The sequence below is a fragment of the Arvicanthis niloticus genome, chromosome 3 (assembly GCF_011762505.2).
Source record: "Arvicanthis niloticus isolate mArvNil1 chromosome 3, mArvNil1.pat.X, whole genome shotgun sequence".
Classification (NCBI taxonomy): Eukaryota; Metazoa; Chordata; class Mammalia; order Rodentia; family Muridae; genus Arvicanthis; species Arvicanthis niloticus.
The window spans coordinates 64,812,124-64,826,743 of record NC_047660.1 but is presented as its reverse complement, the minus strand read 5'-3'; the positions used below and the strand labels follow the sequence as shown (position 1 = coordinate 64,826,743).

Below are 14,620 nucleotides of genomic sequence, written 5' to 3'. Positions count from 1 at the left end.
CTGAAACTAGCCAGGTAGACGAAGCTGCCTTGTAATCACAAAGATCCTCCTGCCTCTATCTGGATTTAAAGCCACGTGCCACCTCACCTGGCAAAAGTCCCTTTCTTAACAAGCAGCTAGTGATCCAGGAGACACCCGCACTGGAAGGCCTCATAGGAAGGGTTAAACTTGGAGTCTTCTGCTGAAGGAGTTATGATCAGACTAAATTCCAGAGGCTAAAGGGCCCTGTACTTCCCCACCCCCACACACAATGTTGCTGCCCATGACCCAGCAACCGTTCATTTTATTGATCATGAGCCCTCCCTTGGATTCTGGAGGCAAGGACCTTTGTTCCCATTCCAATGCTAGATGTTTGGCTCCCATCTTCCACCACAAAGCTAGTGGTGGTGGATCTCTGGAGCTTCCTACCTGGCCTTACTCCTCCCCCTTCCCTTACCGCTTCCCTTGCTTGCTTTCCTTCCCTCTCCCCGCTGCCTTCCTCTCGCTGACCAAATGCAATTCTTGGATCTTACATTTCGCTGATGGTCGAGTTTTCTGTCTCCCACACTTTTCCTGCCTCTGTCCCACCGCTTGGTGTTTTCCCAGATGCAGTTCTCAGCCTCTTATCTATCTCCCTCTATCGTGGCCAGCGCAGCCGTCCTCCCTCTTCCCTGCCTGCCTCCTTTTGTTCTCCAGCCCAGCCATCACGGAAGCTGCTCTCAAAGGAACTATCTCCACTGTAAAGACTGAAGGAAACTCCAAAATCCTACCTTCCAATCCTTCCTCTTCTAACAAATTTCATCAAACTTTTGTCTGACTTCACCCAATCCTGTGACCTTGAACCCTTTTCCTACCCAGGCAATTCACACTTAATGGAACAGCCAGATTTAAAAACCCATTAATAAAGGGGTGGGCCTCCAAATCCAAAGTAATTGTGTTGGCTGTTGGGCAATGGCATTTGTTACAGTCTTAAGTTGGGGGCAAGAGGAGGAGGAAGCTGTCCACAGGTCTCAGCATACAACTAACAGCCTTGTTAGTAAATGTCCCTTCTCCCAACCTTCCTCACAGGCATGGAAGACTTCATGTCTCCACCATCCCTAGCCATCCGGCCTCGAAATACTTAAACACTCTCAAGTGAGACATGCTGAATACTACGGGAATCAGGCCACCCAAAAAATGCTTAGGAAGAGAAAGTCTTCCGCATCCCGTCCCCTGGGACACCCAGGCTCCTAGTTAGTTGTCGGCTGTGGCCTTAACCCCTGCAGATGGCAGCCTGCACCACAGAAAAGACAACTTTTTTTCCTTCTCTCCTGCTCTTGGCTGTAATTGGATTCGGGCTGAAACACCACGTCCCCAGGAAAGGAGGGCATTGGGGCGGGGGCGGAGGAGAGGCTGTGGGAGAAGGGAGGGACCAAAGGAGAGAGCAGAGAGGACTTCCAACTCAGTTCGCCGACTAAGCAGAAGAAAGATCAAAAAACGGAAAAGAGAAGAGCAAACAGACATTTTCAGGAGCAATTCTCTCACCTCCAAGCCGACTGCGCTCTAGGAATCCACATTCCGTTCCTTTAGAAGACAAAGGCGCCCCAAGAGAGCGGCGGCGCGACCCCAGGGCGTGGGCCCCGCCGCGGAGCCCGCACCGCCCGGCGCCCCGACGCCGCGGACCATGTCTCCCGCCCCTCGACCCTCCCGCAGCCTCCTGCTCCCCCTGCTCACGCTCGGCACCACGCTCGCCTCCCTCGGCTGGGCCCAAGGCAGCAACTTCAGCCCCGAAGTAAGTGAGCTCCTCCGGCCCTTCCCTGAGTTTCTCCCTCCGGGTAGGCGAGCCCGGGGGTCGCCAAGGGGACAGCCCCCGCTAAGAGCTGGTCTGGGGGCGGGAGGGCTCTGCTGCGCCCGCCTTTCTTTATCTCCCCTCATCTGCAAACTTGAAAGTCGATCCAACTTTTGCCTGCCTCCAACAACCCCCCTCGGCCGCCACCGACTCTTTCCCATTCCTCCCGTCCCTGGAAGAACTCTGCAGCGGGGCCCGGGCCTCGCTTTCCCAAGCTCTGCGCGTACTGTGGCACCAGGCAGGAACCTCAGAAACTCTGGACCCCGCGCCAACCCCGCGCCGTCCGGGCCGGTGTCACACGCGAGTTGTTCCTTCAGTTTGGCAGCGCTCAGGTGCCCGCGGCCCTGCAGGCGCGCATCTGTACCAAGTCGGGGCGTCGGGGCGTCGGGGCGTCCGGGCGATACCCGCATCCCCTGGATCGCCCTCGTTGCGGGCCGCCGGCCCTGGCGTCGAGGATCGCGGCGGGCCGAACTTCCTCGCACACAAAGCTCTTCTTGTGAGCAGCCGGGCTCAGCCTGGTCACCGCCTCCCGCGTCCTCCACACCCCTGCCGGCGCCTTGGGGGGCCTTTTAAAATTATTATTGTTAATTGTTTTTCTGCATTGATCGCTGAGAGACTAGGGGAAGTCGCTCAGCGAGTGAGTTGAAGGCGGGCCTGGGTCTCCCTCGACTGTCCCGACTGACTGTGGCGCCCCCACCCCCAACTCTTCCGTGACCATAGCCCACCCCGGTCCTGAAGGAAGCGGCGTGGGAGTAGTCCGAGGAAGTTTTCCCTCCCTCTCTTATTTTGGGGTGAAGGTGGGAGACGGATTTAATCAGCTTCTTATTTTGGGCCATCCCAACCCACTCAGCCTGGTGAGGACCTGGGTGTGGTAGGGAAGGGCTGGGAAGGGCCCAAAATGCAGGATATGGTCTGGATTTGACTCCCTCTGCCCAGGCCGGGTCGCACCCTCAGAATGAACCTTTCCTGCGCACATGCTGCCTGTGTCACTGAAGAGACCTGGGGCTGAAAAGTCAAGTGTAGCCCTAGGTGTGGGGCCACAGTTGTGCATGGAAACTAGAAAGAGTAAAAATCCTCCCTGAGACTGGAAACCAAGCCCAATTGTCAGAGAGGAGGCGCCTTTCCCAGGCCTAAAGCTACCATCTTAGCCCCCAGAGAGTGCCTAACAAAAGGAGCCTCTGGAAAACTGCCCACTGCCAACTTCTTTTTCTCCTCCCCAGCCTCCAGTAGGTGCCCTAGGGGAGGGGCGGTAGCCCTGGCTCTGCTCTAAGTGGGTCATGGTCTTCCCAGAGCCAGAACCACCATTTGCTTCTGGAACACAGTAGGGTGGGAAGCTGAGGGCGGGACAGACCCAGAGGCCAGGATCCAAGACTTGATGTTGAGCTGGAGAGCCCCCACCCTCTCAGCCTCCTGAAGTGGGAGGTGTGCCTTGACTTTTTCATAGGGAATACCCTGCAGTTATTGATCAAGACAATGCCAGCCAGCTGGGTCCTGCCACCCACAAGAGTTGTTCCGTCTTCAGGCCAAGCCGAAGGGAGAGGGGTTGTGAGGCAGCTAGGTCCCTTTCACCAGGCCTCCACAGCTCCACACTAGCTCCAGGACAGCCCTCTCCTCCCCTTGGTGTGTCTGGTGCTTTTCCCTTCCCCCACTCAGCCGCAGACACCAGAGTCCTCTCCTGTGGTTCCAGTCTCATAGTCTGTGGTTCTTGCCTGGCTCAGAGATGGAGAAAGAAACTTGCCCAGTCCAGGAGAGGAAGAAAATGATGGGGACAGTTTCTTTCCTGGCTTTGTGATACTCTTCCGGGGAGTCCTTTTCCTGACAAAGCATCCATTTTGCTCCACAGGGCACTGGGCCGGGTTTATGAGTGTGCTTATTTAGACTTGCCTGCATCTCGAAAGACTCATAGGAAAGGGATTTATCCAGAACTCCTGTTTCTCCTGCCAACCTCCCTTCTCCGTCCTACTCTAAGCCTTTCCTCAATTTGGCAAAGGGTTGACCACCCGGCTTCACTCCGGACTTTCAGCTTGTGGGTGGGGGGAGTCGGGCCCTCCCACTCTCACCTATCCCCAAGCCTGAAGCCACTGTTACCCCAGCAGGGGTCAGAGCCTACAGGTGAGGCTAGGAGCAAACGGAGTTTCCTGCATACTTGGCACAGGCCACAGCACAGGTCAGGGCAAGCCTTCAGATCCGAGGGAACAGCTCTGAAGTTACCACCCTGCTAGGCCTCTCTGACACGCAAGAGGTTAAATCCTGTACCCTTGAGGAGGGCTCTGAGATACAGGTGATGCTAGGGCTTTGGCAAGCCTTATTGGCTGGGGAAAGGCTGGGTTGTTTACAGCTCAAGCCCTAACTCTTGTCAGTCTTGAGGGGATCACTTCCTGGAACTGTGTTGCAATTCCTGCCCTTTTGGGCTCAGGTCCTAAGTCAGCTGCTCCTGAATCACCCCCAGACCCCACACAAGAGCATTGCTGCAGCCTGAAGGGGAAGAGCATCGTGGAGCCATAGATCCATCCTAATGGTCACGGGTAGGGACAGGAGGAAGGCTCCAGGGCAGCTTTTACCGGTTCCTTTCCAAATGCCCATTCTAGGCAGCTTGAAACCCCCTCTGGACTCCTTAAAAAGGGTAAAACTGAAATAGGACCAGAGCTTTCAGGGTTATGTCTCCCAAAAAGAGTCCAGGCATCCTCATAGTCTGTACATAACATGGCTTGCTTGGCTCTCTAAGCCTAGATTCCTAGGTCATAGAGCATTTATTTAGGGTTATGGCTGATTAGCTACCACCCTAAAGGGTACAGCTTCCCCATCATCATCGAGCCTTACCCCTGGCTTTTTTTTTTTTTTTTTTTTTTTTCTTTTTTGCCCTCATTAAAAATATTTCTGCTGTGAGGGTCCTAGAAGTGTGGTATTTCTGTTCTAGAAACTCCCTCACCCTGTTCAGGCTCTCTCACCCCCACTATACCATTCTACCTACCATGGGTATAACCTTTTTTCAAATGGGACATGCTGTATTCTCAAAAGCTGACACAGAGGAGAAGAGTACCGGAGAGAATGCCAGCTCTAAGAAGAGATTTTTAAGGCGTGTCAAAATGCTTGCTTTGCAAGAATGGGGGCCTGGATTTGAACCCTAGCACCTTGTATATATAAAAAATGAAAGAGGTGGTGGTGACACACTTGTATTGTCAGTGCTAGAGAGGCAGAGGCAGAACAATCCCTGAGGCTTGCTGGCCATCCAGCCTGGCCTAATACACCAGAGACTGACCTCTGACTTCCACATATATGTCCAGACTAGCTAAAAATCTGCTAAAAACTCTTGTCAACTTTCTAGTGGCCTTATTCCCAAGAGCTCTATAGTTCAGTCAGGAGCAATGGCCCCCCAACCTTATATCTGTCTGCACCCGGTGACCCCTGAGGACAAGCCATACTTGGGTCTAGGCTAGAGCTCAGGCCAGGAGTCAGCCTGAGAGTTCCTGCCAGAACCAGATTGAGAGCCATCACATTTTTTTCACTGAAGTCGAGGACATTTGCCAAACATTGTGGAGAGGTAGGTGGGCCACCTGGACCAAGCAGAAATTCTCTAAGCCACACCCATCTCCCTACAGGCCTGGCTGCAGCAGTATGGCTACCTACCTCCAGGGGACCTGCGTACCCACACGCAACGCTCACCCCAGTCACTCTCAGCTGCCATCGCCGCCATGCAAAAGTTCTATGGTTTACAAGTGACAGGCAAGGCTGATTTGGACACGATGAGGTAAGTTCCTGGCCCCCACTGACCAAGCTGAATACCAGACATGCTTCCACTTGAACTTGCCTCCAGTGAATGCCCTCTCCCAGTCTCCTCACTACCTGGCCTTCGGCTACACTGACACACACAAAACCTCACCTATCACTGACCTGGGACCAGAGGTCAACTACAACACTACACTTTGTCCCCTTGAAGATGGTTTTATTTTATATACTACACTGACCCCATCTCCACCCCAGGGCCATGAGGCGCCCTCGCTGTGGTGTTCCAGATAAGTTTGGGACTGAGATCAAGGCCAATGTTCGGAGGAAGCGCTACGCCATTCAGGGCCTCAAGTGGCAGCATAATGAAATCACTTTCTGGTGAGTCCCCCAGCCTAGAGATGTTTCTTACATATAGTACCCTTCCCTGTTGTATTAGGAGTCAAAGGTGACCTATGCCACTGTCCTAGGTCACCATTCCTAGGGAGTGGCTCTAATTCCTAGGAAAATAGCTCTAAGCTTGCAGAGAAGTGCAACCATTTTGGAGGGCATGTACTCTAGTGACAACACCCCAAGCCTGAAGGTCCCCTAAGCCTTTAGTCCCCTGGGCTGAGATATATTTATGCAATAGCAGGGAAACAGGTCTGGCAAGGTGGGTGGGCAGTTCTGTCAGAGCTAGGGGAGTAGAGGGAACTTTGCCTCCTTTATTCTAATGTTTCCCTTCTCTACCTTCATGTCTGGATGTAGCATCCAGAATTACACCCCCAAAGTGGGCGAGTATGCCACATTCGAGGCCATTCGGAAGGCCTTCCGAGTATGGGAGAGTGCCACACCACTGCGCTTCCGAGAAGTACCCTATGCCTACATCCGGGAGGGTCATGAAAAGCAGGCTGACATCATGATCTTGTTTGCTGAGGGTTTCCATGGCGACAGTACACCCTTTGATGGTGAAGGAGGCTTCCTGGCTCATGCCTATTTCCCAGGCCCCAATATTGGAGGAGATACCCACTTCGATTCTGCTGAGCCCTGGACTGTCCAAAATGAGGATCTAAATGGTGAGTCAGGGAACCTTGGGTCCCGCCCCATGCAGAGTGTGCGGTCACTTGTACATAGAGGGTTTTCCTTCCAAAGTCTAAGCTAGCAGGGTGTAGTGGCCAGCCTGTTCTACATAGTAAGTTCTAGGCCAACCTGGGGCTACATAATGAGACCCTGTCTCAGAAGTCAATAAAATTAAAAAAATAAATCTTAAGTGTTGAGACAGGAGGATTGTGAGTTTAAGGCCTGCCTAGATTGTATAACAAGAGTCTATCTCAAAACAAAACAAAATACTGGCTGGTGAGATGGCTTAGTGGTTAAGAATACTGACTACTCTTCCGGAGGTCATAAGTTCAAATCTCAGCAACCACATGGTGGCTCACAACCACCTGTAATGAGATCTGATGCCCTCTTATGGGGTGTCTGAAGACAGCTACAGTGTACTTACAATAAATAAATAAATAAATAAATAAATAAATAAATAAATAAATAAAACCTTTGGGCCAGAATGAGTGGGGCTGGAGCAAGAGGGAGAAGGGAAGGGGAGAAAAAAAAAAAAAAACAAAAAACAAACAGCTAAGTGAATTAGCCATAGAAAGCTCTCCCTTCTCACCCACTTTTCCAGGCAAATATTATGCCTACCTTCTGGGAGAAATTGAACTCCACAGTATATGTTTTCTTGGAATTGGGATCCTGCCCCAGGCACCCCACCTTCCTCCAGAGGAGGGTAGTGACTGCCTTTGGACTTTCTGAACCAAACAGGAAGCTGACCCTCAAGACTTAATCAGTTGAGGTGGAAAACATGACCAGCAGGCTTATCTGTGAAACTGGAGTCTCTGGTGGGGAAGCAGGGAGCTTAAGTTCTCAACTTCTCCATCCCTCCAGGGAATGACATCTTCTTGGTGGCCGTGCATGAGTTGGGGCATGCCCTAGGCCTGGAACATTCCAACGATCCCTCTGCCATCATGGCGCCCTTTTACCAGTGGATGGACACAGAGAACTTCGTGTTGCCTGATGATGATCGCCGTGGCATCCAGCAACTATACGGCGAGTTATCCATCCCCATACCCACCTCTCAGTCTCTGTTCTTGTCCCCTCTTGGCCTCTGGTCTACATTCCGCTGCCCCCTCATGTTGTGAAGTCTCTACATCCACACTCTCTCATACATACACACACACCACTTTTTGTTGCCTCTATTAGCTACCACTTTTGAAAAGCATTTTTTTTATTGGTTTACATATTTAAGTGTGTTGCCTCTGTGTATGCATATGCACCACCTGCATGCCTGGTGCCTGTGGAGTCCCAAAGAGGACACTGGATCTCCTGAAACTGCCATGTGAGTGCTGAGAACCAAACTTGGGTCCTCTTTAGGAACTGCAGGTGCTCCTAATTAGGGAGCCATGTCTCCAGCCCCTCAGCTCCCGCTTTTTGAGCACACCTGTTAGACACACCCAAGCTGACTACTTCATCCTTCTCTAAAGCTGGTTGACGATGTCTTTTAAAAAAAATACTTGTTCTTCTTAGGAGGTGTGTGGGTTATAGGTGGTTGTGAGCCACTTGTTGTCAGCTCTGAGAACCAAACCCCCATCCTCTACAAGATCAGTAAATGCTTTTAACTACTGAGCTATCTCTGCAACACTGCCACCCTCTTCGCACTTTCTAAGGGTATTGTCTGCTTATCTGCCTGTCTTTCCGTCCTCTCTGCTCCAAAGTCTGAAGTGCCCACCCTATTGTTCTCTTCCTCAGGAAGCAAGTCAGGGTCACCCACAAAGATGCCCCCTCAACCCAGAACTACCTCTTGGCCCTCTGTCCCAGATAAGCCCAGAAACCCCACCTATGGGCCCAACATCTGTGACGGGAACTTTGACACCGTGGCCATGCTCCGAGGAGAGATGTTTGTCTTCAAGGTGAGAGGAAGAGAAGAGGTGGGTTTGTTTGGAGGACAGAAGGACTGGCAGCCAGGAAGCTGGATGGAAATAATAATAGAAGTACTGAAAACTAAAACTATAGAACCAAGGGCTTTGGGGGAGCTTTGGGAACTGAGGAAGGCTGAGGTATAAGACATAACGTGTTCTCTCTCATCTTTACTGGTTTCTAGGAGCGATGGTTCTGGCGGGTGAGGAATAACCAAGTGATGGACGGATACCCAATGCCCATTGGCCAATTCTGGAGGGGCCTGCCTGCATCCATCAACACTGCCTATGAGAGGAAGGATGGCAAATTTGTCTTCTTCAAAGGTAGCCATTCATTTCCTAGTCCTGGGAGGTTGGTTGGAAGGGTCTCCTTGGATGAGCTGATTCTGCTTCACACCTAAAGAACTCACCGTTGGACCCAGATTCTATCCTCCTCTCTTACCCCAGGAGATAAGCATTGGGTATTTGACGAAGCCTCCCTGGAACCTGGATACCCCAAGCACATCAAAGAGCTGGGCCGAGGGCTGCCCACAGACAAGATTGATGCAGCTCTCTTCTGGATGCCCAACGGGAAGACTTACTTCTTCCGAGGCAATAAGTAAGACCTCAGATCCTTAACCCTAAGCCTCTCTACTCAGAAACTACTACCACTGCCTCCCCAAATAGCCTCATCCCTAAATTCTAAAGAAAGCCCAGCCCCCCCCACCCCCCCCAAGGTTGTTGCTCTGGAAAAGGAACTTGCTTATCCTTTACTGTTGCCTAGCAATAGACAGCTTTTCTTAGTGCTGCCGTGAGTGGGATGTGACCGGGTCACCATTTCAAACCTGGTCATTTGATGCCTCCTGCCCCTAGCACTGTGCCTCCACCCCAGCCACCAGGCACTATCATTAAGGGGCTGCTGGTGGCTCCTTACAGCCTGGACCCCTCCCTTCCACCTCTTCCTTCCGCCTCTTTCAGCTGCAGGCCCTCATTACTCAAAACCCCTGTCCCCAACCGTGACCCTAGCTAACCTTTGTCCTGGGTCTGCTCACCTCTGAGGGCATACCCAGTATCCAACCACTCCCCTTTCTGTCCCCTCCTCCAGGTACTACCGTTTCAATGAGGAATTCAGGGCAGTGGACAGCGAGTACCCCAAAAACATCAAAGTCTGGGAAGGAATCCCTGAATCTCCCAGAGGGTCATTCATGGGTAGTGATGAAGGTGAGTGAAGCAAAGGAAACTATAGAGAAGGGCAGGCAAGGAAAAGCAGAAAGGCAGGTCTGGTGGGAAGCATTGATGATGTAGCAGTGGGGGTCGGGGGCTTGCCAGGAAATAGCCAAGTGCTTTCATGTGTAGTCTTTCCACTCTGCCAGCTTGGTTCTGGGATGAGTGGTAAGCTTAGCTGGCCATCACACTAATGGTGCTTTCTTCTCTTCTCTCTCGGGGCCTTTATGAACTCCGCCCCTTCCCCCCATCTTGGTTCTTATCTTCTTCGGCTGTCTTCTTGGGGCCCTTCAGTCTTCACATACTTCTACAAGGGGAACAAATACTGGAAATTCAACAACCAGAAGCTGAAGGTAGAGCCAGGGTACCCCAAGTCAGCTCTGCGGGACTGGATGGGCTGCCCTTCCGGGGGCCGGCCTGATGAGGGGACTGCTGAAGAAGAGACGGAGGTGATTATCATTGAGGTGGATGAGGAGGGCAGCGGAGCTGTGAGTGCAGCTGCCGTGGTCCTACCGGTGCTGCTGCTGCTCCTGGTACTGGCAGTGGGCCTTGCTGTCTTCTTCTTCAGACGTCATGGGACACCCAAGCGACTGCTTTACTGCCAGCGTTCACTGCTGGACAAGGTCTGACCCCCACCACTGGCCCACCCGCTTCTACCACAAGGACTTTGCTTCTGAAGGCCAGTGGCAGCAGGTGGTGGCAGGTGGGCTGCTCTCACCCATCCTGGGCTCCCTTCCTCCAGCCTCCCTTCTCAGTCCCTAACTGGCCTCTCCCACCCTCACCCCAGTATTGCTTTATCCATAGGTGGGTCCCTTGAGGGCTGAGCAGAAGACGGTTGGCCTCTGGCCCTCAAGGGAACCGCACAGCTTGCTGTGTGTCCAGCCCTATTTGAATGTTGTCAAGGCTCTGCACTTGAAGGCAAGACCCTCTGACCTTACAGGCAAAGGCCAAATGGGGTCATCTGCTTCTTTTCCATCCCCCTAACTACATACCTTAAATCTCTGAACTCTGACCTCAGGAGGCTCTGGGCATACGAGCCCTATCTGTACCAAGTGTACCCAGTTGGCTGCCTTCCACCACTCTGACTAAAAAGAATCTTAAGAGTGTACGTTTGGAGGTGGAAAGATTGTTCAGTTACCCTAAAGACTTTGAAAAAGAAGGAAAGAAAGAAAGAAAGAAAGAAAGAAAGAAAGAAAGAAAGAAAGAAAGAAAGAAAGAAAAAAAAGCTCACAGAGAGTCTTGGTGGCTTGGACAGCCAAGTTCCTCTCCACAAAGATCTGCCTCTATCCAACCCAGCCTGGAGAACTTCCAAAGGAGCCTGAGCCATTAAGGACTAAATGGGTCTGAGGAAACCCTTGGCAAACCTGACCCCTGACCCCTGAATGTTAGCCTTGGATGTCAAGTTCAAGGTTGGAAGAGCTGAAACCAGGGGGAATGGTCCCAGGTGGAGAGAGGGCAAGGGGAGACAGCAGGATCTGAAGCATGAAGGATGAGCCTCACGGCCCATAGCAGAAAAAGACCATGTTCAAATGCAGGTAGCTGGGGCTGGGACCCAAGGACAGCAGTTAGAGGGGGCAGGAAATGAAGTGTGGTGGTGACAGTGTATGCCTGGGAATCTGAGCAGACTGCAGTGCACACACAGGACACTGGTCTCCAGGAGTGGGCACATCTTATTAGACGTCTCAGAAAGGGTCTTAAGGAAGCCACACTGGCCTCTTTCTGTCCCCTTGCTCACTAACAGTGTAGAAGGCGAGGGTAAGAATTGATACAGGAGTAACGAGAGCATCCATACAAGGATCAATGGAGACCAGAGGAGGCTGTCATCGGCCTGGGCTTGCTCAGTCTTCCTCACTGCCCTAGTGAGGCAGGTGTCTGGGTGCTCTTGGTTAGGGTGGGCCTCCCTTTCCTGATGCAGGCCCTCCTCAACCCATTTTACCTATGTCCTGCCCTTCCTCTTCCCTGCCCAGTTGACCCATTTGAAGTCTCCTTCAGCCACTGAAGGTGGTCATGGTACTAGGGACTTGGAAGAGTGAGACCCTGTGGAGGGAGAGGAGAGGAGAGAAGTGTCTGGGTGGGGTTTGGGGATAGGGGTGAACGGTGCTGGAAGCCCAGCTAAATTTCTGTCTTGTTTGGGTTTTTTTTTGTTTTGTTTAATGTATATTTTTATTATAATTATTATATATGAATGCCATTCAAATCGTTCCTTTTTGTTAACAAGGGGCATGGGGAGGGGTGGGGGGTGGAGGGGGGCTGAGGCAACTGACCCCAGAAACCTGCAGGGCGGGGCTGGGTCGGTGCTCTCTAAGGACATTTTTTGACCTTGTTCAACCTTTCCACGAAGAATAAACTGTGTTTCACATTCTTTGTGTGACTATAGCTTGGTGTAGGGGTAGATGTGGTGTGGCCAAGCAGGGCTAGGAAGAGCAGACATTGAGAACAGCATTTCCCATGATGCAGGTTTTAGTATTTGTCATAAATATTTATTCCTAGACTGATAGCATGTAAGAGTTGCAGTTGGGGAACAAGTCATACACCCCACTGGAGGTTAGAGCAGTGACTGGAAGAACCCAGCTTTCTCCCCCCAAAAGCCTTAAAAGGCTACCTTTGAGAACCAAGGCTGCCAGAGTAGGAGGAAGTGGTCAAGCTGAGGCCGTTTGGAAAATCTTCCTAAATTGCATTATTCTGCCGTGTGATCTCGCCACATACGCATTTCCTCATAATCTGCCCCTGCAGCAAGGGTATTCCCATGATCACATTAGTCTCAAGTTCAGTGACAGGCCCCAGGACCTAAGAAGGTTCTGCTAAGTCTGGGCATGGTGGCACGCACCTCTACTCTCAGCACTCTGGAGGCAGGGGCAGGCATATTTCTGGGAGTTGAAGGCCAACCTGGTCTACATGAGCAGGATGTCAGCCTGCTGGGGCTACACAGTTAGACCCTGTCTTAAAAGGGGGGAAGGGGGCGAGGAGGTGGTGGTTCTTATAGGCCTGAGACTCTGCTGTTGGATCAGGAGACAAGGGAAGAAAAAAAGACAGAGGTTTCCCCATCACCCACGTTCCTAGGAATGGCCTCTCCCTGGCACAACAGTGTTTCTCAGTCACCCAGAAGAGCCAGGACCCTCAGGTTGGAAGGAGAGAATAAATAGCAAGGCTTTGTTTCCATTTTCCATAGAAACTGCTGCCCTAGACAGGGTTCCCAGGCTGTTGACCCTCCCTTCCTCCAAAACCAGCCTGAAGGGAGGGGTCAGCTCAGCTGCTGAGTCAGCTCAGCTGGAGGAGAGCAGCCCCCTTCTCCCGCCTTCTCTTCCTGCCTCAGCCCAGTCTTCCCTGGGCTCCTGCCCAGGTCCTCCACAGCCTGCCTTCCAGAGCCTGGCTCCACCTATGCCCTCTTCCCTCCAGCTGCTCTGCAGGGTCGTTGGTATGATTACTTTGGCAGATGGGGTACCCTACCTCCCTGCCAGGGAGCAACCCTGACCCTATGCCTGGTCACCTGTGCCTCCGTTGCCAACAGCTGTTTGCCAGGACCTGTGTGTCTCAGTAAAGTTAGGAACAGACTCCACCACCACTCTCACCAGAAAGGATTGGAACTGAGGTGGCCCTGAAGAAGTCAGGGGCATCTAGGGGTAATCAAGCCTGTGCATGTGACAAAAAAAAAAAAAAAAAGTAAAAGATGAGCTAATGGCCCCTTTGTGTTTTTGTGGTCCACATCTGGAGACAATTACAGATGTTATCCAGAGGGAATTCTGCAAAACACAGCTGGAGCCAGTGGAAGAGCCCAGGAGGGGGTATTGCCAGAGGGAAGAGGAGGGGGAGCCTAGGGAAGGAGTGCGGTTTCCCCATCACGAGGAAATTGTTTGGCTGGGATTCTGGAATCACAAGATGCTCTCTGAAGCCAACGGAGAACGGGAATGCAGAACTGGAGACAAAGGGAGATGAGCTGGAGGATTGAGTTTGCGCGCACCGGACTGTGGGGTGGAGGCCGAATGCCTGGTGCTGATGATGTACTTGAGCCTGCCCACCCCACCCTGGGACCTTGGAAGGTGCCTTCGTGGTCATAAGGTCCCACTCGAGTGAGCCACCATGTCAGGATAGGATGACAGGAGGCAGAGGGCCCTCTGGCTCCCAAGGACCTGCAAAGTGTTTTCACTGGCCTGGCCTGGCCTGGCCTGGCCGATTTGTCTGCTGGGCCTGACCCAGTTTCTATGGTTCCAAGTTCCTTTATTCGAAAGCAGTACTTGTGAGTTAGGGCAGCCAGAAGGAGCCAGTTGGAATATGTGAGGAGGTTTGGGCTGCCTCGGGGACACTGGACAAAGAAGATACCGGAGTAAGAGCAAGGGCCGAGAAGGAGCAGCAATTTGCCCACCAACACACCCCATGGGGTGAGGGGCCTCTCTTTTCTTCACTTCCCCTTTCCAGGGATCCTGATAGCAGCAGGTCCAAAGCCTCTTGGGCTATGAGCCAGGCAGGCCAGGGAAGGGACAACCTAAGAGGAAAGAACTGCACTCTCTGAAAGAGAATATGGCAGAGAGACATCTCCACACATTACAATCTGGTTAGCCCTGTTGGTCCTTCCCTGCCCATTCTCAATGCCTTTACCCCATCAAACAGACTTTCCAACTGCCTTTCTGCTCTGTATCCTCCTTGCCCTTGCAGTAGGCTGGAGAATAGCAACTGCTGAGGCCTTCAGTATGCAGAGTAACAGTGCAAGGTCTCAGTTTGAATAAGTTCCTTACTTTAAATAAGCCCCATATCAGAAACTAAGGACGTGGCTCGGTGCTAGAACATTTGCCTAACATGAGCAGTACTGAATTTGATCCTCATCACTACAAAACAAAAGTTAAGGCCCAAACAAAACAGGGCGGTTGTTTGGCTGTTTGGCGGATTCCAACAAGGTTCCTTGGGCATCGCTTCCAGTGTAGCCCCATGCAGCTGGGTGACTTTG

General features: G+C 52.1%; 1 protein-coding gene across 1 annotated transcript; it reads left to right on the top strand.

The window, feature by feature from the left end:
* Positions 1–1,369: 1,369 nt before the first annotated feature.
* Positions 1,370–12,040, top strand: Mmp14 (matrix metallopeptidase 14). The gene is made up of 10 exons (XM_034497584.2): positions 1,370–1,750; positions 5,407–5,555; positions 5,789–5,911; positions 6,278–6,585; positions 7,451–7,612; positions 8,312–8,472; positions 8,664–8,802; positions 8,926–9,076; positions 9,563–9,678; positions 9,976–12,040. Exons 1-10 carry the CDS (start codon positions 1,643–1,645, stop codon positions 10,308–10,310), a joined length of 1,752 nt encoding a protein of 583 aa, XP_034353475.1. The 5' UTR covers positions 1,370–1,642; the 3' UTR covers positions 10,311–12,040.
* The last annotated feature ends 2,580 nt before the right edge of the window (positions 12,041–14,620 follow it).

Bases quoted from the DNA above. Each gene is read 5' to 3' on its own strand.
- Mmp14 (XM_034497584.2), top strand. From the start codon at position 1,643: ATGTCTCCCGCCCCTCGACCCTCCCGCAGCCTCCTGCTCCCCCTGCTC. The intron at 1,751-5,406 runs GTAAGTGAGCTC...ATCTCCCTACAG, and splicing joins GCAGCAACTTCAGCCCCGAA to GCCTGGCTGCAGCAGTATGG. The intron at 9,679-9,975 runs GTGAGTGAAGCA...GGGGCCCTTCAG, and splicing joins ATTCATGGGTAGTGATGAAG to TCTTCACATACTTCTACAAG.